Source organism: Sander lucioperca, chromosome 10 (genome assembly GCF_008315115.2).
Source record: "Sander lucioperca isolate FBNREF2018 chromosome 10, SLUC_FBN_1.2, whole genome shotgun sequence".
Taxonomy (NCBI): Eukaryota; Metazoa; Chordata; class Actinopteri; order Perciformes; family Percidae; genus Sander; species Sander lucioperca.
The window spans coordinates 2,716,473-2,742,992 of NC_050182.1; the positions used below are offsets into that span (position 1 = coordinate 2,716,473).

Genomic DNA, 26,520 nt, shown 5'->3' on the forward strand with positions numbered 1-26,520 from the left:
TTACATACATTGTTGCTTTGTTTGTTTAAAAAGAAACGTTGACACTGTGTTGGCTAACCGTATATGTCCATAACCCAACGGCAAAGTACCATTAAGGTATTCATTGTAATTTTCGTCGTAAACTCAATTTCATATTTTCGTTAGTACCATAGACTGTTAATATTAAACAGTCTATGGTTAGTACTGTAGTGTGGACTCGAAACCCCTAATAACTCATTTTCCCAGTAACCCTTGCGAGCTTTACGTCGTTGTGCGTCAACTCCCCAGTCCCCCCACCATCACCGTTCTACAGAGGAAGAAAGGGGGAGACGGGCAACCTATACAGAACGCTGTAAGTGTAGTTTATATTTATATCGAATATTAAAATACACTTATATATAGCTTACGTTTGTGCCGGCCTGGCTGCTAATAACGTTCAACCTTGCCCCGGCTTTAGTTCACACAAATATGAGCGGCAGCGGGCGGCCCAGGACCAGCTCATTCGCTGAGCCTCCCGGAGCTCCCGGATCCGCTGCAGCCGGTGCCGGATCAGCAGTAGCCGGTGGAAGCTCGACAGGAAAAACTGGGGCTTCACAAGCCAGTGGAAGCAGCTCGGCGAGCTTTGGGAATTTGAAACTGCCTAGTAAGTAGTGATGTTTTAATTATATCATAAGCACAGTTTACATGTTATTACAAAGGCTCGGACTGTGCGTTACTTTTTAGAGAAATGTGTCGGTGGTGTGCTTAATTTCGATCATTGTCGCGGAGCTAACCTTTAGCCAGCAAGCTGTTAGCTGGTTAGCAAACTTAAGTTAGCTGTCCAGCTAACGTTAGCTGTGTTTTTCATTAACTGTTAACGAACCATTGCAATCAAGGGCTTTTATCGCATAGCTAACGTTATCGTTAGCTGCTGGTGGCGAGCTTTCAACTATAACGTTATATATGGTATTTCGAATGAAAATAACGTTATGTAAATGTTTTCGGCAACATTACCTAACATTTTTGCATTGTAACCCAAGAATAGAAGTGGTGTTAACCGATGCTCTAATATTCGTCATTAATATCAGATGTGGAAGCTAGCTAGCTTTCTAACGTTTGTAAAGAGTAGTTTGAAATTGTCTTGTCTAACTTTTTAGGCGTCATCCTCGGTCCAGTCTGATAGTGCACAAATAGTTTTTGCCAAACTAGGGTTGCGATACTATACTTCTTCTGGTAGCCAGAATAAATAAGACATTAAAATCGGTGAAAATATCCCAAACTAGTTGAGTTCCATATTCTTATTAACCAGCACATGGTTACCTTACCTTTAAACTAATCTAACTACTCACCTGGATGACTACACTTGTGCATATATGAAAGCATCTATGCATGGGTTTAAACTGCTGGTCCAGTACATAAGTCCACCTCACATCTTTCATCAAGAAAGTGAGATTTCTAGCTTAGTATAGTGGAAACAGTTTGGTAAACTTTTCCTTTGGCACATTGCCTGTGCAACCGTGTCAGCACCCCCTAAGTTCTGAATTTAATTACATTTCTGTACACCTTAGAGGAAGCCATTATTCCCTTAGGTAGGGTGTCTACTTTGGCACTGATGGTTGAACATGTTCACTATCTTCATCATTTTGACATCTCTACTGGAAACCCTGGCCCCTACAGTTGGTTTTGCTAGTGTGATGACAATAACTTGCAGAATGCTCACAGGTCATGTCACTATGCAGCGGTAGCAGTTGGCTGAAGATTTGTAGGGTTGGACAGAGGTGTGAAAAATTACATACTGGGAGAGACAGAAGAAAATAGTATCACAGCTCTTCAAAACAGGAATAAAACTGCTATTTGGGGCCTGACAGAAAAAAATGTGTTTGATCAATAATGAATTATTAGAACAGGTGAATTTGCTAACAAAGAAAATTAATGTAAGTCAAACATCAAAGGCGACTCAAGCTGCTGTGTAGTAAGTCTTTGCTAAACTTAGTACATGCAGCCAATCAGCAGATCTTCATCAGGTGATTTGGCTCATTCACATCTGACTTTTCCCTTGTTCAGTTTTCAGAATATCTCAGTCGTGGTCACCAGGGTCTGTTGCATTTTGTGAAAGCATTGTTCTTGTGTCAGAGCTGCCTGGACCGTGACCAATTTCTTACTGTGCATGGGGAAAACTGAGCTTGAGGCAGGGTGATGTCTGCCTGCTCAGACATGGTCAGATGCTGTGTAGCAGCAATGTGAAGAAGGTTGCTTTCTGCTACTCTACTCTCTGTGATTTTGCCAATACTGCCAATCGCACAAGACAGATCTCACTATTACTTTTGTCAGACAACCTGGCAGCATGTAACAGGGATTTGATCAATGACTTAAGTGCAGCAGTGAAGCAATATCTGTACTTGATTACCAGTAGCATTAACAAGATAGTATTGAACCACTACTTTATACTTATTCAGTTTTATGACACAGAAAGAGAAAAATATGTAAACAGGAACAACTAAATGGTGTCATTGACAATATTAAAAGACACTACTAGTTATCATTGAGAGGTGACAGCTGAGACTGACCAAAATATATAATAACTTTGGCTGATCAAAGCCTTTAGGGATGATGCCAATAATCAATGTTAAGTGATTAGAACTCACCATAGAAATATCAGTCACAAATTAATTCTTAGGTTTAGGTATCGTTTGAAATTATTTAATACTTTCTAATTATTAAATCAGAAATGGTCGAATCAAATATTAAGGAAAGTATGAATCAATCAGGTTTCAGTACTCTGCGCTTAGGTCACCTTTCGGATTGCACCAAAACAGGTTTTATTCTTGGCCCTATTAAGTCCTGTTCTACACTGTGTTCACACATGAGAAACCCATGTTAAAGTCACTGGTTTTACCTTGTTTCAGTTACCGATGTATTTTCAAAATTGTCCTACTTCTAAATATCTATGTACCTTTCTACCACTAGTTACCAATTTCAAAAGCATTTACTTGGATATGTGGGTTATTACATGTTGTACGTCCCATTACACCCTTTAAAATCCCATTTGTCTTTGTCCTGCCTTTAAATCCTGAACTGACACACGCACGCATCATTAGCAGTATAGTAGATGGTCAAGAGAAGGGATGCACCAATACCGATCTAGTGGTACTGACGTTATTAATATCCTCAATATTAGTTTAAACAGCTGATCCAGTACATAAATCCATCTCAGGTTATCTGGATCAACGGAAGTACATTTCCAAGATAAAGCACGACATCCAGGCATCAGGCTTTGCCTCTCACCTTCTGCTCTCTGTGTTGCCGTTCTCAAACTCCCTTTGATATGGGAAACGATAACAAATTTCGAAGTAGCAAGCCACATGCTGAAAATGGCAACTTTTAAAGACATTTTTTGATCGTGCAATAAGGCAGTCCTGCTTGGTTCTTTCGATGAATGATTGTAAAGATATACAAAGAATAGCCTATACTTACGGCGTTTACTATCTAACTGGGACATTTTGGGACTGATTGGCATGGATTTCTATGGACAAGTACATGCGGCGATACACTGGTAAGAGCAAATTACTTTTAACCATGTATCCAACTAATTTAAATAACTTACGTTACTGTATTGTGTGAACAGTTAACTTCATTTAATATTGTATGTCGTGTTTTCTTCTGCGGGGTTCAAATGTTCCACCAAAACAAATTCTTTCCTGAGAATAATTTGCAGAGCCACTGTCACTGCGCCCTCACTTAGCGCCGCCCAAGACGATTGTGATTGGTTTAAAGAAATAAACGACCCAGAGCATTTGTATGTATCTGTGGTGTAGCCAGACCTTACTCCACAGCACTGTGGAGATAGGTCTGGCAATGCAAGACTAATCTCAGTCCATCTTTCATCAAGGAAGTGAGAATTCTATCTTAGTTAAGTCAAAGTGCCGGAACAGTGTGACCAATCCACGTTAAATACATTTTCTTGATCAATGTCGTTATGAAATTCAGTGTGTCAGTGGGCCGAGGACTAAGTATTTAGTGCCACGGCAATCATAGCAGTCTCTGGCCTCATGTAACCTTACATAAAAATGATCCCAATCCATGCAATATATGCATATATATATGTCTGCTCAGCAGCAAGACGGGCTGCAACATATTGTAAGGTTTAAGCCGATGTTTTTTGGGGGTAATACCATTCACTTTACCGGCAGTATTGACCATAGATAAAGCCACCGTGTCTTGAGAAACTCTAGCTTGTTGTTTTCTTGTTCACTTTTAACTCACTTTAAATCATCTTTGCTATCTTTTTCCTCTCTCTTTTCCTCACAGCGGCACTCTACTCTCCATTACCGCTCGCTCTCCTTGCGCGACCACAAGCAGCTGAGCAGACAGAGAGCCGAGAGGGGCGACTCGGTCACTCGGCAGTTGCTCTCTCTACCGATATAAGCCACTCTGTTTTAGGCTACGAAACGAGCATGAAGGCTGAAATTCAACGTGCCGTTGTATAAAGCTATACACAGAAGGAAACTCTGCTAGCTGCTAGGCTAATGTGCAATGGTTAACACTGCAGCTGTAACGTTAATGTGTCTACTTCAGCTGAGAACGGAGAAATGTTTTCGCCTTTCCTACCGTAATACACGGTATGGAACATTGCGCTCCCAAACTCGCGAAAGGTCTTTTGATGATAAGTTTTGTTTAGAAAACCTTGAACCCATGTAAGACACAATGTCATCAGACACAATCCGTGTCGTTAGAAACAATGAATCCATGTCATTAGACACAACGTGCAGGCCAATGTTTTTGTTTTTTTTGCGGTGGTGACGAGCTCAGACCCGCGGTAGGCGTCACGTGACCGCGGTAATGCGGTAACCGCCCCAGCCCTAATGCAAAGTGCTAATCCAGTTGAGGTGAGGTATCGGTAATGGGAGAGAAAATGTTGGATCAGCAAAAGAATAACATAAACAACAATAGCTGTGCGGTATAGTTTTCTTATCAGCAAATTTAAGGACCATTGATAGTTATTGGTATAGTATGTGTCCCTGCTTGAGATCTGGTAAATTGAAGCATCTTCTATTGTGGAGGATGGGAAATGTGTAGACAAATGGATTAAAAGGCACCAATAGCTTTAGAGTGATTTATCCAAGCCATGCCCAGTGTAAATCCATAACTAAGCAAGGTGCTGTTATAATTTCTATAGGCCATAAATTATAAAGCACCTATAATGTGTCATTCAAATGCTGATAATTTTATCGATTTAAAAGTGTGCTTGAGTTTACACGTACAAACGAGCTCCAAGCTAATTGCCTTTTTAGTGTGGGTGTGATGAGAGTCACTCTGCTTATCCCTTTTCTCTTACTCATCAGGCTTGTGTTGACGTATCAGAAACCAAAGCTATTCACTGACAGCTGGGCAGAGTGCTCATCTTTGCATTCATTATTCAAGTGACTATCATGCCACAGCTGCTCCATATTTAATGTGCTTCACTCTGACTTACCTTGTTTGAAAAGATTGTAAAATTGATGCTAAAAGGAAATACAGAAGAATGTTGTATTGTGGAGCTGGAAAACAGGAATGTGCAGGAACCACACACTTACCTGGGCGTAGAGATCAGATCTAGGCAAATCATGTGGCTATGCTATCGGCTGCTGTTAAGGCCTGCTGATAACCTTTAAAAACTTTTGGCTAGAAAATTGCAACAAAAAAAAATAGCAAAGTATACAGTTGTGTTTTGTCATCGGGAATCAATTGGAGAATCATTTTGTCGTCAGTGTTTTTCATATAGACAGAAAAATCAGTTGATAAAGCGAAATTACAGTCTTGTTTTTTTGTCAGTTTATGGGAGAGATCAAAATGCTTAATTTTCTACCTACTAGAGATCAGGAGGGGTTCTGTTCAGACAGGCGAAGTGAGCAAGCCCAGGAAATGGTAGCACTTCTGGGTGTGCTACTGTCCATGCAATATTTTTTATTACAGGCTCTGACAAGCCATTTGGCAATGGGCCTCTTCTCTACTTTTCTTCCCCTCCCAGTGTCATTGCTTTTGATGGCTAATTGTCGAATAATTTTTGACCCAACACAGGCACTAGAGCTGTGAGTTACATCTTGAACATCCCCCTTTACTGATTTCCAGAAGATCAAACATTCTGTCCTAAATGATAATGTACAGACAGGTGACAAATTAATGGAAAAACCTGAATAAATGAGTGGAAAAAATATATCGAATTTAGATACTTCCATTTAGGTGTACTGCATTATACAATTGAGCAATTAGCATGCTGTGATGCTCTGTGGCATGTATAAAAATGCAGAGCAGGCTCAGTTGACCTTGATCACCTATATCCTATGATGATACTTTTCTATCCTCATAGGAGAGGTCTCTTCCAGGATGACAATGCCCCCATCCGTAGGGCACGAGTGGTTACTGAATCGTTTGAGGAATATAATGGGAGAATTTAGACCGAGGTGTTAGACTGAGCTCTCTGCCACCGTCCTCTAAACACCACGAGGGAATTTCTTTTGGAAGAATGGTGTTCATCACTCCAGTAGAGTTCCAGAGACTCGTGGAATCTATGCCAAAGCGCATTGAAGATGTTTTGGCAGCTTGTGGTGGCCCAACACCTTACTAAGACACTTAGTGTTGGTTTTTCACCCATCATTATGTACCTGTATTTTAGCTCTTAAAAAAGCTGGCAGCAGCCTGAGGTAATACCATAGAACATGTACTAAATACAACTACGTGCTTAACTGGCTCTTACACACAGATTACATCAATTTATCCCTAGGGTATATGTATATTATTGGAATGGGGACATTGAGGTAATTGAGATTGCAGAGGTGCTGAGCGGAACTGTGATTGAGACTGTAACCAATTCAGAAAGACACAGACGCAGGTTAAACCTGTAATCTGAATGGGTCAACACACGTCACCCAACCTGGCTTTGAGACTCTTGTCCTGAACTGGGTTCAACATGGGTTGCAGGGACCTGGTCCAGGCACTCCTATTTGGTTACTGGTAGGGCTGTACCGAATAGTAGAAGCTTCATTCATAATGTTGACATTCCAATTCTAAATCAACATTTGAACGCTGCACAGCTTTTTTATTTTTTTGCATGTTCCTTAATTCAGTTTAAAAAAAAATCTGCACAGTTGCAGATAAAAAATTAGGCTACACTAATATTAGTAGTGTTATACTATTTGTAGAATTTGATTCCAGTGGTGGCTGCGTAGGATTGTTTTCGACTTGTGTGAACCAAACATTTCCTCCAGTGTTGTAAAGTCCAAAAATCAAAATGTATTGAAAAAATACGTAATCAAAATTTGCCATAGGTGGAGAATTTTTGCCAGCAAAGAATTTGACTGTGAGGAAAACTGAAACAAATTGTATTGGTTAACCCCTCAGCATTCCGTCTCCTTTTTCCAGAGGGGTTGGGGACAAGGGATGTTTAGGGGGAGATATCATTTGTTTTTGTTTTTTTACAAAAATTGATAATTAAAAGAAATCTCTCCAAAATGCCACCTTAAAACACCAAGACCTTGAGGAACACAATACACAATCCTTGCTGTGATTTGGATATAACGGCTTTTGAATTTGGAGATTTCTGCAAGAACTGCATTTTTGGCGGATTTTATGGCGGAACTTCTCTTCTAGAAACTGCTGAGAAACCCTCTTATTGTCAATATACCTAAGAAAGCAATGTATCTTTTGAAAGCTCTTGGTCTCTAGTTTGAGGCTGTGATTATCCAAGAAGTCACAACAAAAGTTTCAGAAAATGTTTCACTATATTAAAATGGCTACTATGGGGACTAACATGATCACACATGAATACAATTGAGCTCATTGAATCAACAAGAGTCTCAGCTTTCCGGTCATGCCAAATTTATGCAATCCCAAGATCCCAGTAAGTAGACATTTTCAAAGAAACAATTTTAGAATAGACGCAAGTAACCCATTTATACTGCATGAGCAAAGCTGCACAGTTAATGCCCAAACTGCATGTGGTTAGCATAAAGTGGGCATGTCTGAAAATGGGACATCATATATAATCCATTTTTATTCAGATATCTTGAGATGAGGTCAAGGAGAACCCCCTTTTTACAAATGCTAGCATTAGAGAAAGTCCCGCACACTGACCATTACGCAAGAAATAATTTATTTAGAAAAATACAACGTTTTGGTCTTAGACCTTCATCAGGTAAATGCTAGCATGACGTGGTTTAATGGTACCATTGGATTCCTAAGATTGTTTTTTTAATATGACACCAATGTTCTCACTCCAGCTCCAAATTTAAGCCTGCTATAGCCTCTGAAAGACAAAAAGTCAGCCAGGCCCGCTTGCGGGCCATCGGATTTCCAAGGAGTTATTGTATTTTGTAATTACATGAGTAATATTATATTTTAATGGTAGCATGTTTGGAATACTGGTGTAGTCTTGAGTCTCTGTTAATTGTGACTAGGGCTATTGAAAGAATTCCGAAAGAATCACTATTTGAATGCTTAAATCACTATTCGATTGTGATTTCTTTTATTTTTATAAATAGGTTGGCTTATGTTAGCTAATCTCCCTCTTCTCATGTCACGTCTGATGAACAATCAGTTACAGGAGTGAGAAACACAAGGCATTGTGAGCTAACGTTACGTACCAAGTAACGTTAGTACAGGGGGGAGTGACAGGCTGCGGCTGGAAATTGGAAGGATGGGAAATAGTTTTAACATGACTTTAAAATCGACATCCACCGAGCCAAAATGCTTATGTTATCAATAGTTAACGCGTTCTGGTTTCCTAACTGCGTCGCGAGTTATAGGAGCTTAGCTGGGAGCTTGAAGGAGACAGCTAAAGTTAATGTTAGCTGCCCTACAGCTGTCAGTTAGCTTTGACTTCATATATTACCTTCTAACAGCTGTATTCTCAGTAACGTGACACTCTGCAAGAAACAAGTTGCTTATAAATCACTAAAATAGTAGTGGCAGCACCGTTTGACTTAGGTATCAATGCCGTTAGCATCGTGGCTAACACTGTTTTTACTCAGTATGACAAATCGTTTCGGCTGTGCTTCCTAACATGATGTCATTGTGCGCTTCAATACACTTGTTAGATAATGTTTCATTACAGAGTTCTGTTGATTTGTGTTTGTCGCTGTGTGCCTGGTAGAAAATGATGTAAACCGAGAGCGGCGAAATGCAATGACCTAGGTCCCCTTCAAGGCCAGGCCGATGTTAGAAGTCCCTCTAGCAGACAGAACGTGTAACAACAACCACATGCTTATAGTGGCATTGACAATGCATAAGCCTGAGTAGTGTAGTACATATTTATAACAGGCTGCATGTGAGCATTAACGATTTGAATATTATTTGAATATTAAAAAAAAAAAATGAAGTTTGAATGGTATTATAGAGGAAGACTGACAGCTCTAATTGTGACGACAAGGGATTAATCTTTGACAGTCACATATGAATGGGTATAACTTGTGTTGGAGGCGAGTTGAGTAGGCCCATATGTGTCTTCAGTATGAAAGGGGGTTTGGGCTAGTTTCACCCAGGGGACCAGCTCATTACCAGCCAGTGAAGTGTGTCTGGAGTGGAGCCACCACATAGGTCACAGCCATTTAGAAAAGGAGGAAGGCTTGTTAATGTTTAGCTTCCATATCTCAGGGACACTGACGTATGGAAAGGCTGAACTGGAGAGGATCATGTCACAATGTTTATCACATAATAAAACATAAACATCACTATCTATGAAAAATACAGTGCCTTTTCACAACAGAATGTTTGTATGTTTAAATTTTTCAAACATTCAGGATCTTTCTAACAAGGTGCGTTCGTGCTCTCATCCACAGGAGACAGTGGCAAGGTGACGACGGTGGTAGCCACACCTGGCCAGGGCCCCGATCGCCCACAGGAAGTGTCCTATACAGACATAAAGGTTATAGGAAATGGCTCCTTTGGAGTGGTTTACCAGGCTCGGCTCATCGACAGCCAGGAGATGGTGGCAATTAAGAAAGTTCTCCAAGACAAGAGGTTTAAGGTATGTTTAGAAGAGCTTATGGTCAGATAATTACAGAAAGCCATACACTTTGCATCTATAAAGAAGGTTGTGTTGGCTTTGCCGCAAATTACTTTGTTTATTGCTCTTTTACTCTGTGGATTAGCATATGACATTCTTCAGTAATTTTCCCGGATTACAGACCTGTGCCAGTTTTCTATGACAGTCATTTTGCACAAGTCACAATTTTTGCATTTTTTTCTCTTTTTTCTTCATGCAGAATAGGGAGCTGCAAATTATGAGGAAATTGGACCACTGCAACATTGTGAGACTACGTTACTTCTTCTACTCCAGTGGAGAGAAGGTGTGTATGCACTGACTTGACGTTTTATGTCTTATGAATCAAGTTTCTAGGTGTGGCCTTCACACCCAGCCATTTAATGGTGCATGCATCATTGATGATTCATAGACATGTTTTAGACAAGGTGATCCTGGTCTTTATTGTACATTCAATTTACGGTTTTAACTTGACGTTCTAAGGGTTCAAGCACTTTTGCCATCAATGTATCTGCATCTGAGAAAAAACAAGCTGTATTAGCCAAACTTGGCTTTTAATCCATAACCTCTGAACTGTGTGCTCTAGGAGCAAAATATTTGTGTCCCTGGATTCCTAAGATCAAGATGCATTTTTATATGTAAGCCATGTGCAATGGCGCATAGTGCATTTTGTTATTATTTTTTAACTCAGCCACTGTTAAGTAGAAATTCATGTATCCTATTCAGTGTTTCCTCTAGAATTCCTGGAAAACTGTTTTAAATCAGTAACGTTACTACAGCGTGTTGGAGGAATACACACAGTCTCCTGCAGCGGCGATTCAGAGGCAGAGGGGCCGTCACAGCAGCGTGGCTAACGTTAGCTTCTTGTCTCATCTGGGGTCTGATAAACAGTAAATTCATGAACTTCAGTGTCCACAATGCAATTTTCCAAAAAACTGTAGCTGTCTTATTTCACGGGCGTGAGTGTGCGGATTTCATGTTGCGGCTTTCGTCGCTGTTTATCACTTATTGAGCGAAGAATACTCACCCTGTTGTTTATTTGGTTGCCATAACTTCGCGAGTGATGACGTCCTGTCACTGTTCCAGTTGCTCTGCTCACCCTAGGGGGAGAGAGAGCGGATGACAGTTCGCTTGAGATCAGTAGAGCAGACGGCGCTACGAGTTTATGACTTTTCATTAACAGCTGAAGGAGCAGTGGTGCGCGGTGTACATAGCGGAAACCCTGTTGTGCGTCTGCCCTATTTCTGATACCGTGGCGCTGGAAATTTTACCATGGCGGACCGCCACTATGCTATCAACATATAGGAAACACTGCTATTTCATAATGAAAGATTTTATAGTTTATTAATTCAGTTTTATGTAGGGCTCAATAAGCCTTAATATCCTACTATCTACTATACTATCCTGTATTTGAGTCAGACATGATTTACACTACAGGGTTTTCCCTACCATCGCAGCCCCGTAGCCGAATGAAAAGAGGGAAAAGAAACTATGATGAAAGTTCTCTACCACATTTTGCTCTCATTTGCTGTCACCTCTGCCCTCTCCCCTGCATGTTTGACCAAAGGTGGGGCTAAGCTCCTCCTACACACACACACACACACACACACACACACACACACACACACACACACACAGAGAGAGAGAGAGCAGAGAGGCCGCAGTGTAGAAAGTGAACCAAGTAACATTTGACTTTAGTGGACGACAATTCAAGTCAAAATTAGGAAAAGTGGTATTTCCACCAGCTTTGTCCGCAACTGTTGTCGTTTTACACACCCACAGCACGCACACTTATTAAAGGGATGGTTTGGATACTTTTGAAGTGGGGTAGTATGAGGTACTTATCCATAGTCAGTGTATAACCTACAGTGGATGGCGGTCGGCACGCCCCCAGTTTGGAGAAGCGTGCAGGAGTCCCGACACGGAAGCTAAGGAATGTAAGGAACTGCTGTGGATGGGGCCACAGAGCAAAATGTATTTTGTGTGAATATGCATAGTTTTTAGTAAAATCAAATTTTCTTGGGGGAGGACCCTCAAACCTCACTACCACACGACCCCCCCCCCCCCCCCCCTCCTCCTTTGCAACAACAGCAAAACCCCGCACTGCATTGTACTATATTTACTATGGCAGACTTGTGTTTACACTCATAATGATGGATGTGTTTTATTACTTATATTGTGTAAATGAGCAGCATCAACATCATTGTTAACATCATCAACATTGTCTTTCTAAAAGCAATCTTCAATCATATAGCTAATCACTGCTTACAATTATTTTGTTGTTTATCTACTCACTCCATGTACAACCCAACATATTTTATGAGATTGGTTTGTTTTATAATCATAACACCATTTTTACATTCCACCTCTAATTATACAGTCCTGTTTCCTTTTTTCCTACTTTCCAGAAAGATGAGGTGTATTTGAATCTGGTGCTGGACTTTGTCCCTGAGACGGTGTACAGGGTGGCTCGGCATTTCAACAAGGCCAAGACCACCATCCCCATCATCTATGTTAAGGTATGTATACACACACAGATGGGTTTGCTGCTGGGCATTTCCCCCTAACTGCTTTCACCACGCCACTATAGGCATCAAAAAGGTTTATTCAGGGATGACATACTTAATTTCTGTATGTATCAGAAGTGAAAAGTGCTGTTATAATGATAGAAACAAATATACTGTCAGTTGTTTACAGGCAGACTTGTCCACTTGCAGAGATTATGTTGTCTGTCTGTCTGTCTGTTCCTCTTTAATAAAGCAGAGAAGGGAAATTAAGTGGACATTCATCACATTTCTTTCAGTACTTCCCAGCAGTGTATAACAAAAATTCCTAATGAAATTATTAGGGCTGTACCGAATACCATTTTTTTTAACTTCAACGCTTCGGTACTTATCAACAGTGATTATTCAAAGCTTCGGGGGGACACAGTCACCTATTGTTTTTTTACCTTCATAGTGTCTAAAATGTTTTTGTTGCAGCGATAGAGGCAGTGATGTTTCCTGTTTACTAAGGGTGTAACGGTACACAAAAGTCACGGTTCGGTTTGTACCTCGGTTTTGAAGTCACAGTTCGGTTCATTTTCGGTACAGTAACGGCGAAAAATGCAAAACTCCCAACAAGTAAAGTAAAAGCAAAACAATTTGCTTGTTTATTATGAACTTTTGTAAATAACAACCAGTTTACATTACATTAAATTAATTGTAATAAATATAGGGGGGTATGACTTTCTGGCTGAAATGTGTTAAAAACCTGTGTTTTTAACAACTGAATATGGTCGTAGATCTGCTGCTATAAAAACACCAATGCCGCTTGTTATAGCTTTGGCCCGATCTGAATTACCAGCAAAAGTCTGTTCAAATGCCGAGGGGAGCTGCGTTTGCACTACGCTTGTTTTTTTTCCTTGTAGCTGTGATATTCACATTTGCGTGGTGGTTGTTTCAAGCGAGTTAGCCAGTTTGACGTGTTGGCAGAAACCTACCCGGTCACTAATGAGCAATGTCAGCACACTATTTTGTCTTATCCACTTGTTTTTGTCCATTGTTGTATTTCACCGGGAAACCGAAGTGTTCCCAAACAGGAGACATTAATGATAACTGAGGATAACCATACAGATGTCTTCACACATCAGACTGCTTGCTTGTAACTCAACATTTCTCTGTTCTTGGCTGAGATGGACGACATAGTGGTGCGTAAATTAGCCAGCAGCTAGCGGCTTAATACCGACAAAACACCACACAAAAATTTCAGCCTGCATGATTTGAATCCCAAAATTGAAAATCAAATACCTACCCATCGAACAAATATTCGGATTCAGCCCTAGAAATGATTAATTACTTAAATGAATGCAATCTGGACCTGGATAAGCAACAGGAAATGTACTACTGTAAATATTTAATATGCAATACTGACATGGAATCGCTGATATTTTCAATTGGACTAATGGGTTTAATTTGTACTTTTGTGCATTTTGCATTCATTAGTGGCAGGTTTCCATGCTTGGTCATTATCTCTCTCTGGGATAAGATTTATATTAGGGCTGTCAAACGATTTTTTTATCGCTGAATTTCTATAGTTAATCGCATGATTAAAATTTGATTATTTTGCATTTCAGAACTGTTTTTAAGTACATATTAACAATGGAAAGCAATTCTTACCAGTGTATCTTGATTGGCAATCAAATGAATGCAAAGAAAGTGACTTTATGAACTTGATTTTAAGATCTGTATTTGTTTATTTATTTACTGTAAACAAAAGAAAAATGTGTGAATCTGGTCACACATTTGAATCTAGAGTCAATATAGTGTGCAGTAACTCCTAAATAATTTTGATTACTCACTGACGTCCAATGATCACCTTGCATCGCTTTGCAGCAGTTCCCGTTTGGCTGCTTTCTCTGTGTCATACAGGTAGTGTATGCGTGCGTGAAACTACTGTCCCTCCTCGATGGCAATGTATAAGACGGGTCAGAACATGCCAACCATAGTACGTCTTTAAGACCCGAGCCTTCTACGATGCTGACAGGTCTGCAGTTAGTTTCCACCCATTTTGCAAGAGAGTAATTTTTTGGGATTTGGTTTCATCCGCAGGTCGGCAAGTAGCACTCTCCAAAATAGTGCTTTGCCTGAGCCCGCTAGCATCAACCAGAGTCACGTTAACTGTACTATGCTTAGCTCGTAGGTGGTAGCTCAAGCTTGACGTGCTTTGGTGACATTTTAATTCAGCTTTACACAATGTGCATAAGGCTTTCGACCCGTCCGGGAGTTTTGGAAAATAACAAGGGCCGTTCAGAATTGTGTTTTCTGCTGTCTTTCTCCATCATGCCTGCAGCAGCAGGATGTGTTATGAGGAAGTATGGCAAAGGGTCAAAATAGTAGCCTGTTAGGCACAACGTGAAGCCGAGTGAAGTGAAAATAAATTAATAAGCGGCGGCATGCGATAAAAAAAAAATTAACGCGTTATGCTCGGCCCTTAATCGCATCATGATTAACGCGTTAATGCTGACAGCACTAATTTATATATTTCATCCTAGTCTTTTGAATTGAGTTTCATCAGTTATTGAGCAATTTTTTAACACAGTGCAGTGGAAACTGAAAATAAAATGTAGTTCAGTTATCGCCGGTGGATGTCAAACAACCAAAGTATTTTCCTGTTTGTTTTTTCACAGACAGCTCACTGTTTAAGGATTATGAAAGCAGAAAGGGAAATATGGCCCCATGGGAATGAATCTGTTTGTAATACACTTTGTTCCCTGTCTAAAAGGGTGCTCATTTTAGAAAGAGTTTGTGTGTTTACGGTGTCTGTAGCAGCAGAGAGAACATTATAGCTGTCTCATGGCCCATTTCCCTTCCTCAGCCTGCTGCTCCCCTGTGGCTTTGAGATGAATACTGATCTCTATCTCTCTCTCCCGCTTTCTCTCTCCTCTTGTCATCCGTCCGTCCTCCAGCGACACACTTCCACATCCCTGTCCCCTGGGTGTCCATGTTTATGCCTTGTCTCATTGTTTCCCTCTTCCTCACCCCTCTCTTCCTCTTCTCTCTCTCTGCCACCTTCTTGAACATCATCTCTCATCCCTTCATCGTCATCTTGTCTGTAATCCTTTTGTAACCTGTGGCCGGCCTGCTATCAATGCATCATGTGGGTGATAATGGTGATGACAGTGATTTGTCTTATTAATATGCTTATCATCTGCATTCCACAGACACATTAAATGGGTGCAGACTTAACTGTGTGAGCAATTTCTATTCCAGAATGACATCACTGGCCTAGGAATTGGATGTGTAGACTAGTGTTCATTTTTTCACCTATTTTTTATTTAGTCTTAGTCTTGTGCCAAATGTCCTTGTTAGTTTTAGTCATATTTAGTCATTCACATATATTCTTTTTTGTTAGTCAAGTTTTAGTTGACTAAAAGTCTCGTCATTTTAGTCTAGTTTTAGTCAAAAGAAAACTCAATACATCTTTGTCAAGTTTTAGTCAAAACATTTTAGTCTTTTTTTTAAATAACAAATTATTTGTGAGATTATCTCTGATAACCATTTCAGTCAAATAGTTAGAATGACACATTCAGATTTTTTGTCAATATCATTGTACGTAAAATGCGACCAAATATCGAGCCTCTTCCTTATTTCACCAGTAAATTCCTGGTAAACGACAAAAACAACCACTGGATGGGAAAAGGGTATTTTACAATAACTTTGAATGCAGCACGAGGCTGGAGAGTTTCAAGTGAACGCAACATCGGTGTTGTTTTTCAGACAACGGCAGCTACAGACAGACTATCGTACGTCCGGGTGTTGGAATCCTCTACAGTGAAATACAGACAAACTTCTACACCGTTTAGCTGTCAGCATTTTAACCGTGTTTACTCCAGCTGCTAGCTAACGGTAGGCTAACGTTACCTGCTGTCAAGTGAAGTGTTAACTAGCGTGACATGCAGCGATGTTTTGGTTGCCTCTAACGTCCATTTAGGAGCATCAGAGAGAAACGCAGGCATTTAAGTGGCACCGAAATCCGCGTTGCTATTCGGTCTGGTAGATACCAGTTGTTAAGGCACAGGTGCCGTATTAGCACCGGGTCTCGGTACCCAACCCTAGTAACGGCTGAATATTCTATCTCATGATGAAAAAGCAGAGACGATTGTAGACGAAAATTAAGAGAGATTTCATCTTAGTTTTTATTTTATGCAAAACCTTTTAGTCTCGTCTTTTTTTTGTTAACAATAATGCATGTAGACAAATGTCAACTTGGGGTTTGATGAGGACAGTTGCATATCTTCTGGGATCATTTTTCACTCCTACGTTATTTTGTTGTAGAAACACGCCACTGCTTTTTGTGGTATTAAAAAGGTTTTGAAAAGGCTTGAATGTAACAGGTGAACCCTGCAGAAACCCTGATTGAGCATTGGAGCCCGGACTCCTTCTGTGAGTCATGAATCACCTGACTAAACATGAGACCAGGGAAAAGACATTACAATAGTGAACTTGGGTGTCCTCAAATGCTCTTTTGCTTTTCTTCCCTGGAATATCTGTATGATTCTGTCTAAGTTGTTAAACACTGTCGGGCATTCTCTCTCTCTCTCTCCCCCCCCCCCCCCCCTTAGGTGTACATGTACCAGCTGTTCCGCAGTCTGGCTTATATCCATTCCCAGGGTGTGTGTCACAGAGACATCAAGCCCCAGAACCTCCTGGTGGACCCAGAGACGGCCATCCTCAAACTCTGTGACTTTGGCAGGTTAGTACCAGACTCTGACTCTTGACGTGTCTGTCTATCTTTATCGTTCTTTCCATTGTTGTGACTGTCTGTCTCAGTGTGCATGTTTAGTTGGCTGTCTGTTTGTGTAGCCATCTCTTTCTCAGTCTTGGTTTTCCTGTGTTGATCTGTCATGTCTTTCTTACGTCTTGGTTTTCTTTGCTAACATGCTGTGATTTTGTGAAAACAAAGAAACACTGAGAAATGAAAGGTTCATGTTGACTGGCGTTCCCCTCCTGAACTTTATCTCTTTCTCGTTGTTTTCCCCTTCATCTCTCTTCTACCATCTTCTAGTGCAAAGCAGCTAGTTCGGGGGGAGCCAAATGTGTCCTATATCTGCTCACGGTACTATCGTGCCCCAGAACTCATCTTTGGTGCCACCGATTACACGTCCAACATTGACATCTGGTCGGCCGGCTGTGTGCTGGCTGAGCTGCTGCTGGGCCAGCCCATCTTCCCTGGGGACAGTGGTGTGGACCAGCTAGTAGAGATCATCAAGGTACAGTAGGGATACCACAAACTCGCACAAGCAGCTAGATAAAAGGAGACATGGTGGAAAGTTTGGGTTTTAAGAAACCGTTTTGCATTTGTAAGAACTATGGAAAAAGAAGCATTTATTGATACCTCACCAGTCAATGAGTGTGTACTTGTATTTAAATATAGTATTTGAATACATTTAAATGCAGGTATCATTAAATGGAAAACCGTATATCCAGAAGGGCAATGCAAGCTGTATACTTAAAGGAGAAATCCAGCGCAAAATGAACCTAAGGGTTAATAACACATTTGTACTGAGTCAACCATTCTCTGGGATATGTTTTCATGCTAATCGAATGTGACCAGTTTTAGCGCAAACCGCTAATTAGCTTATAACGCTAGTCGTCGGGGCACTGGTAAAGTAAAAAATTTCTATACCACTAACAACGCTCAAAATACTGTAGCACCACACTTCTACGTAGCATAATGAGGGTCCCTACATGTAAACCGAAGCATTGAGAACTTTATTTTTAACATCTTTTAATATGAACAGTTATGGGAAGAGCAACCGTACAGAAATGGTTTTCTTACACTTAAAACTATAACACTCATACAAAGTCTGACCTTATGGGCTTGAGACCTGAGAGTAAATGAAAGTTTTTCCATAATGTAGATTTCTTGGATTATGTTGATCCACTCTTCGATGGTCGGAAGGTCCGGTTTTAACCATTTCCTGGTTATGGTTTTCTTACTCGCTGCCAGTAATGTCCAAAGCAACCTCTTGTCCTTATTTCTCCAGTTATCATCCACGTTGCCCAAATACACATTTTCAAAATTGCAAGGTATTTTACTACCAAATGTATGATTAATATGTTCACATATTTGTGACCAATAAGGGCTTAACAATGGGCAGTCCCAGAAAATGTGGAAATGATTGGCTCCTGAGAACCCACAGAGCCTCCAGCATGAGTCTCTACTACCCTGGTGTCTCTTTTGAATAGGTGTGATAAAAAACCTGATTATATTCTTCCAACAAAACTCTCGCCAGGTGTTCGAGCCAGTAGTACTCATTGTACTCTACATATATTCACCCAACTTTCATTTGAAATTTGTAAATTACCTTCCATTTCCCATCTCCTCTTAATGTACTCATACTTAATGTAATGTACTTAATGTATGTTTCTGTAGAGAAAATTATGTAATTAATGCTAAGAAAGTCTGTAGGAACCCCAAGTTGCACTTTTCCATTGTTATCTTTATATTTTGATCAAAATAATGCCTAACCTGTAGGTATCTATAGAAATCGTCTTGACCTAAACAATATTTGTTCTCTAAGAATTCAAAACTCATAAATGTTCCCTTGTGCATAAAAGAATAATAGGTTGTAATTCCTTTTGAGACCCAACCTTTAAATCTTCCATCAAAGGCATTTGGTCTGAAGTCAGAATCATACGCGCACCACCTTAAAATTCTAGACAATTTTTTTTAGGTTGCATATTTGCATTATTCTATTCCAGGATTTCAGAAGAGATTCATACATAACATATTCAATCATATTGATACTCATTTGTAGTTTTTTGTCATTTAAAAGGGCCATAATGGGTATATCTTTCGTAGTAGTCCCTTCAACATCTTTCCATCCAGCCGAGTAAATGGGTGAACATAAACAGATTAAAGGTCTAACTTGAGCAGCATAATAATAGTCCCTGAGACAGGGAAGACCCAGCCCCCCTTTCTCCTTCATCAATTGCATTGTTTGATATTTTATCCTACCCCTTTTATTTTGCCAAATATATTTTGCCAATATGTTATCCCACTCATCAAAATGTTTTTGAGTTATCCAAATAGGAAGACATTGGAAGAGGTACAAGAAACGAGGGAGGATATTCATTCTAATTGAATCCACCCTAGCGTGTAAACTCAAAAATGGGACATTGTTCCACCTTTGTAAATCTGATCTAATTTTTGAGATTAAAGGCCCGTAATTAGCATTGAACATTCTAGACGGATCTTCTGTCAGAACAACTCCCAAATATTTAATGCTATCTGATTCCCATTTCCATTTATATGTATTTTGATCTGTATAGGCGGATTGTAATACAGCCTTAGAACCTGAGTTTTAGTAATATTGATTTTATAGCCCGAAAAAGAGCCGTATTCCTCCAGCATTTTCATTAATTTAGGAAGTGACTGAGTGGGATCCGTCAAAAATATGAATATGTCCTCAGCAAATAGAGCTAATCTTTGTTCCCCTGATTTTAAAGTAACCCCTTGAATGTCTGTGCTCTGCCTAATCCACTGAGCTAAGGGCTCAATAAATAAAGAGAAAAGTAGTGCCGATGCTCCACAGCCCTGGCGGGTTCCTCTTTCTGATTTAATAGGTTTGGATAAATCCCCATTTATTTTAACTCTGGCAGTAGGTTTGTTGTACAGTGCAGAAATTATCTCAACCAAGTCAGAATGAAAGCCAAACGCATCCAATACCTTATATAAAAATGTCCACCGTACTGAATCGAACGCTTTTTCTGCATCCAAACTTATTATGAGAGTTTCTAATTTGCATTGCCTAACATGTTTCATTATCAGAAGCGCTTTCCTAATATTGTCTTGCGTCTGCCTCTCTCTAATAAAGCCTGTCTGGTCTTTGTGTATGAGTTCAGGTAATATTACCTCGAGACGTTTACATAATATGGAAGTAAATAATTTGTAATCGATATTGAGTACACTCACAGGGCGATAGTTTCCACAGGCAAGTTTGTCTTTATTTTCTTTGGGGATAATAGAAATAATAGCCTCCCTCCACGATGGAGGAATAGCCTTCGTTTCAAGTACCACATTGAACGCTTTCATTAATGTCGGTGCCAAGTGATCTTGCATGAGTTTATACCATTCGGAATTGAATCCATCTGCACCGGGGGCTTTTCCGTTTTTTAATTTCTTAATTGCGGATATAATTTCTTCTTTAGTAATTTTTGAGATTAGCTTCTTGTTCTGATCATTTGTGACTTGAGGTAAATTTAGTGAAGATAAAAATGCGTCAGTTTCAGTAGTACTTCTTAATTGAGGCTGAGAATATAGTTTCCGATAATACTCCTCAAAACACTGTTGTATTTGTTTTATGCTACTTTCAATTTGGTTTGTTTCAGGATGTTTATTTTTGGAAATTGTTCTCTCCACCTGCTTCCTTAATCTATATGACAAAAACTTAAGCGCTTTCCCTCCAGTATCGTAGTATTGTTGCATTGAGAACTTTGTAAGTGTATATAGGCATTTTATTAAAAAAGATAGTTTATAAAGACTGTATCGTTCACGTATGCAGGCGCCATCTTGGGACCAGTCGAACGACGAACTGTAACTGGTTACTGGTTGCACAGCGACGGATTTCTCCTTTAATATAAGAAAGGAGATATATGTTATTATCCACACTGATTCCTCCTCCACATTTTGTATACAGGCACGCAGGACATATGGTTAATATTAATGAAACTTAACTCTTCATCCATGTTTGCAGGTCCTGGGGACACCAACAAGGGAGCAGATCCGGGAGATGAACCCTAACTACACAGAGTTCAAATTCCCTCAAATCAAAGCACACCCTTGGACAAAGGTATGTTCCCACTACTGGGGAATATTAACCCTGGTTAGCAGTTATGTAAAGTTTTAGAGTTCTTTATATTTATACTGTATATTATCTCTCTGAAACAGATTTTTTCCCCTCTTTATGGGTTAAGAAACTGGAATTTGCTGATTTATCTCTACATACAAGTAGACTTTTATAATTGAAGCTTTAAAATAGAGAAAATGAGTAGCATTATGAGACAGTTCAGCACGTTTTTGCTAAATAGTATCATTTACGTTGTTTATTGTCCCAGACTGGATAATGAGACTTTGAAGTTGATGTTATGTTTGAAGAGGTGTGTAATTCAGGGAACTCGGATACAGTAAATTTAGCGCGTGTATCATTTCCCTCGCTGTAGTTTCTGTTGTTGCCATGGTCACACAGCAAGCCGCAACAAAATTTTGCCATCATTAACTTTGAATTCAGCGGCAAAGAACTGTGCACGAGAGCGGCAGCCACCCTACCTCTCCTGCCTCTCACTGTCTGAAAGCATTTTAAGTCTTGGACTTACATAAACGCACATTTCTAAATTTCTCTCCCTATCAGGTGTTTAAGCCTCGTACCCCACCAGAGGCCATTGCCCTCTGCTCTCGACTGCTGGAATACACGCCGGTAACCAGGCTGTCTCCCCTGGAAGCATGTGCGCACGCTTTCTTCGATGAGCTGCGTCAGCCCAACACCCGCCTGCCCAGCGGACGAGAACTGCCGCTCCTCTTCAACTTCAGTCCCGTTGGTCAGTTTACCTCTCTGTCATACTTTATTCTGTGTTTGACCTCTGATGACCTTCACATAGTTTTCATGTTTGGTTGTCATGTCACTGCACCAAAAGTATTTTATATGTAATTAACATTTGTTTGCCTTTTTTAATTCCTCAGAGCTGTCTATCCAACCCCAGTTGAACTCCACACTCATTCCTCCTCACGCTCGTGCACAGACATCGCCTGCCTCACATGGTATGTATCAAAACAAAAAAATGATACTTTTTTTTTTTATATCAAGATTTTTACTCTATACAAGATATAAACAAATTACAAACCGCCAAAACTGATCCCGAACATCTAATTGACTGCCAGAAGTGATGTAGTCTTGGACATGTCCAAACCATATGTATATGTATAATAGGTTTGCAGGGCCTTGTTTACATCTGTCTTGTGTGGGTTCTAACTCTGGTCAAATTACACTATTTTTAATGCTGTCTATTTCATTGACAGACCGTATTGAGAGTTTTTTTAATACATTCATGTATTTATTGGCCGTTTTTATTTGGCTTTTTGTCATTAAAATAGTGTGGGAATCAAATATCTTTTGTCCACATGGTACATTCTGGTCTATATGACCCTGACCAAAAACTAAGCTTAACCAGTCTTTTATGCATATGACGTGAAAGACATTTATTTTTAGACATTATTATCACTTGATAGGCAGTTAAGTATCATCACTGAACTATCTACTATTATTTCTGTGAAATTAGCTTTGTGTTGGTGACAAGTGTGCTCCCTCTCTCCCCCTGCAGAGGGCAGTGTGTCAGACAGTACCGCCCAGCCCAGCTCAGCACCTGGATCCATCAACAACAGCACCTGAGCATCCATCCCTCTGTCATCCTTTCTTTTTGTCTTCCCCATTTTCCTTTTCTATCCTCTGCTCTTCTCCCTCTCAACCTTCCTCCTGGCTCCAAACCCTTAAAATAGAAAAGAAATAACTATACACACCCACATAAACACTGAGCTTAGCTATTTTCCCTGAAGTTTAACCATTTCCAATAGAAGGCAATTTCTATGGCTGCTAGCTTCAGGAAGGTGTTTGGTTGTTTTATGGATATTTAGGTAGCCATGCTTGGGCTTAATATAAGCTGCAGTTCAAAGTCTATGGTGGCCCTCGTCTGGCCTGTTAGAATAAAGAAAATGTACATTGGTTGGGATGTTTGGGAGATGAGGAGGGGGATTGTACATGTTATGTGGATTTTCTGTATTATAATCTACAGTTGACTTTTATCCCTTTTTTATGTTCATTTTATTTGCATTAGCGCATTTTATGTGTGGCCGTGGTGCCATTGAATGGGGTCCTGATTGGCTATGGAGTTGAGAATGAGGGCCGTGTGTAAGGCCTGACTAATGTTGACAATCATCCTTAGTGGGGTCAAAAATGACACCCTTGTAGTGTACATGTTTGATCGTACAACCCACTGAACTCTCAAGTATTGTCAGTTCACCTAGCCCAATGGTGAACAAATGTAAAGAGTTTTTTTAAATCTCCGAGTTTGATGCCAGCCAGAACATATCGGCTGATTTTGGCAAATTTTAGATAGAGGTGGTTTTAAATTTTATTACAAAGGAGGGCACCACAGCCTGTCTTTACTTTACACGTCTTTTTGAATATTTGCTCCTCAACTGCCTTTTATGTGAATGAGAGGGAGCAGAGTGCACATTTTCAGTTTCTTCTGTATAAGCTCATGTTTGCATTGGTTAAGCTGGAAACCATGCGTTTCATGTTAATTCTCAAGTGAGTAATGCACATCTCCAAAGGGAGTAAAGAGGAAGCAAAGGGGCAAGTTATATGTACTGTCCAGCTGTTAACATAACTTCACACAGAGGGAGCAGTTGGTATGGAGCTCCAGTTGCATCTGATACAGAAGCCTCAATGATGTCTCGCATGTCATCAACATGGTTGCCTAGCACTGTAGGGTGAAAAGTCACCTCATTAATTATGTCACGTTACGGTGTGAAGTTTCATATCGGCTTGATTATGTTGAAGATTCAGGTACAGAGAGACTACTGGCCATTTTCACTGCTCACCTGGCTCATCATTGTCATTTCAGCTAGTATACATAGTTACTTTTTGTGCAGGAGGAGGACTGAATTAAGTTTGGTTTGTGAGAGAGATTTGTTGAAACCCTCTTCGCCCCTTCCCAAACAGCCTGCGTCACTCTATCATGTTCTTCTTGTCCTGTGGTGGTAGTAGGAACTGATCGTGAATGATTTACTCAGCCTAACAGTCCACTGCCGGCATGAAGCAGTTTTCTTTCTTCCAACCACGCAAATGTGCATGTTCAGCCCAAGTTGACCACACTATGTTACTTCCACTAATCTCTGTAATAATCAGACCTGAAATGATGCGCAAACCCCAGAAACCCAACAGCTTTTGGAGCCTCCCCTTCCGTTCCTTTTTGTCCTCCTCCCTCTGCCTTCTGCTTCCCGCTTTGCTCCTTTTTTCACTGCTAAACTGTAAATATCAAGTACCTTTTATTTTATTTTGTTATTTTTATTATTGTTATTATATTGTTGTTCTTGTAATTTGTTTTCTTTAGTAGACCGGTGCAGCAGCGGCCGGACTGTTTATCCTCAGTCAGTCTGTAAATACAAGTTCATTTCAGTCCCTGGTTCAGAAGGGGAAAACAGAACAAAATGTTTCATTTTTATTCTCTCTTCCTCCATTTCTCTCTTCACGACCTTTCCTTTTCCCCCATAAATGTTGTTATAACTGTTTTATTTATTGTATTGTGTTTTTTTGGGGGGTGGGGGATCTTTTTCCACTGGGGTGGTACAATTGAGTGGTTAAGATTTTGTTTTTTTTAATTCCAAATTTTAGTCCAGCAATGTCACATGTAAAACGATTTCACATCCAAGATACTGTACTGAGATCCAGACGTTGGTGTGTGCTTTCCGATTAGTGGTCTCGTGTGTATGCAGGTGCACATGGTAGCCAACAGGTGGAACTCCAGTTTTTCATTTTAACTTCAATGTGAAGGGAATGTTACAAGCCTCTGGATCTATGGTGTTGTGTTGTTGGGAGAGAGCACGGATCACCATGTATGTGTGCGTGTGTGCATGTGTGTGTGTGTCTGGAGGAAAGGGGAAATAATGAATCTGTCCATTGACATATATCATCTCCTGTGTCCGACCGTCTCCCATTTTTGCTTACTGTATGTCGTACGAGTGTGATGGGTCCTGTTAGTACTGTGTCTATGCTTCACAGATACTTGGTGAGTTTCTTGAGCGTGCGTGCGTGCGTGTGTGTGTGTTGGCAGACAATGGACATTATTCTCAGTACTCCTGATTTCCTAAATGAAGAGCTGATTAAATGTGCTATTTTAATGGTTTTTTTCCATCTTCTGATCTGTCACGCTTTGTTTTTAATTTGCTGTGACCCTGCTCTTTTATCACCCTCACATCTGAGGGTAAAATGTAATTGTTGGGAACAGAACGGTTGGAAAAAGGAGATGATTAAGAAGGAGAGCGAGGGATGGAGGGAGAGAGACAGTTTTTGTTTGTTGGTATAAATAATTAAACTCATTAATAAAGTGATGAAAGTGTTCCTGTCTCACATTCATTATTGAATTATGCCTGAATAAGTTGAACCATGTTAACATGACCTCAGTGGGGAAATAAGTTGTAATGATATTAAAACACCATGTTTATTGATAACTCTCTTGTCCTGTGTATACAATGAAGAAGCTTGTTTGTATATTGCATAGTACTAGGTGAGTGTGTTTAGTCTAATTACAACACAGCATTTCTAGCCCACATAGTAATCCAGGAGAGATGCACCAATATGGAATTTCAGGGCCAATAGTGAACAATTACCTGGTTGTGGCCGATACAATAACCAATAATGTTACTCTTCTCAATCTCTGGTTTCTTCAGTAGCAGGGAGGGTTTACCAGTAGTGAACAAGGTTATAAGATCCTTTACACAACTTAAGTGAAAGTACTAATGCCTCAATGTCATAAAAAGCTCCATTACAAGTAAAAACCCTACATTTAAAATCCTACTTAGTACAAGTATAGAAGTTCTATCAGTAAAGTGTGCCTAAAATAAAACCGCTCATTCTGAACATTGTAGAAAATAATTATCCACTGATCAAAATAATATAATAAAATATATACATATACAATAATATAATGGCAACCAACCTATCCCCATCCCTATATTGCAGTGTAATAATGCTACATAATGAATACTTTTACTTTTGATATTTTAGGTACATTAAGCTGATATTACTTATGCAACAGCATTTCAAATGCAGGACTTGGGACTAAGTATTTTCACACGTGGTAGTGGTACTTTTACTTCAGTAAAGGAAAAGTACTTCTTTCACTGCAGAATACAGTAGTTATGAAATATCACAATGAAGTGAAGATCCATGTACTAAAGATGATTTTGTTGTGTAATTCTAGCTGATACAACCCAGCAATCCTGAGGAT

The 26,520-nt window shown here is 39.9% G+C and overlaps 1 protein-coding gene across 1 annotated transcript; it reads left to right on the plus strand.

Annotated features, from left to right (window-relative positions):
* Window positions 1-171: 171 nt before the first annotated feature.
* Window positions 172-25,630, plus strand: gsk3ab (glycogen synthase kinase 3 alpha b). The gene is made up of 11 exons (XM_031299735.2): window positions 172-331; window positions 437-622; window positions 9,771-9,958; window positions 10,197-10,280; window positions 12,382-12,492; window positions 17,076-17,206; window positions 17,519-17,723; window positions 21,213-21,308; window positions 21,867-22,053; window positions 22,196-22,273; window positions 22,834-25,630. The coding sequence occupies exons 2-11, from the start codon at window positions 448-450 to the stop codon at window positions 22,899-22,901; spliced, it is 1,323 nt and encodes a 440-aa protein (XP_031155595.1). The 5' UTR covers window positions 172-331; window positions 437-447; the 3' UTR covers window positions 22,902-25,630.
* Window positions 25,631-26,520: the final 890 nt, after the last annotated feature.

Bases quoted from the DNA above. Each gene is read 5' to 3' on its own strand.
- gsk3ab (XM_031299735.2), top strand. From the start codon at position 448: ATGAGCGGCAGCGGGCGGCCCAGGACCAGCTCATTCGCTGAGCCTCCC. The intron at 17,724-21,212 runs GTACAGTAGGGA...CCATGTTTGCAG, and splicing joins AGCTAGTAGAGATCATCAAG to GTCCTGGGGACACCAACAAG. The intron at 21,309-21,866 runs GTATGTTCCCAC...TCTCCCTATCAG, and splicing joins AAGCACACCCTTGGACAAAG to GTGTTTAAGCCTCGTACCCC.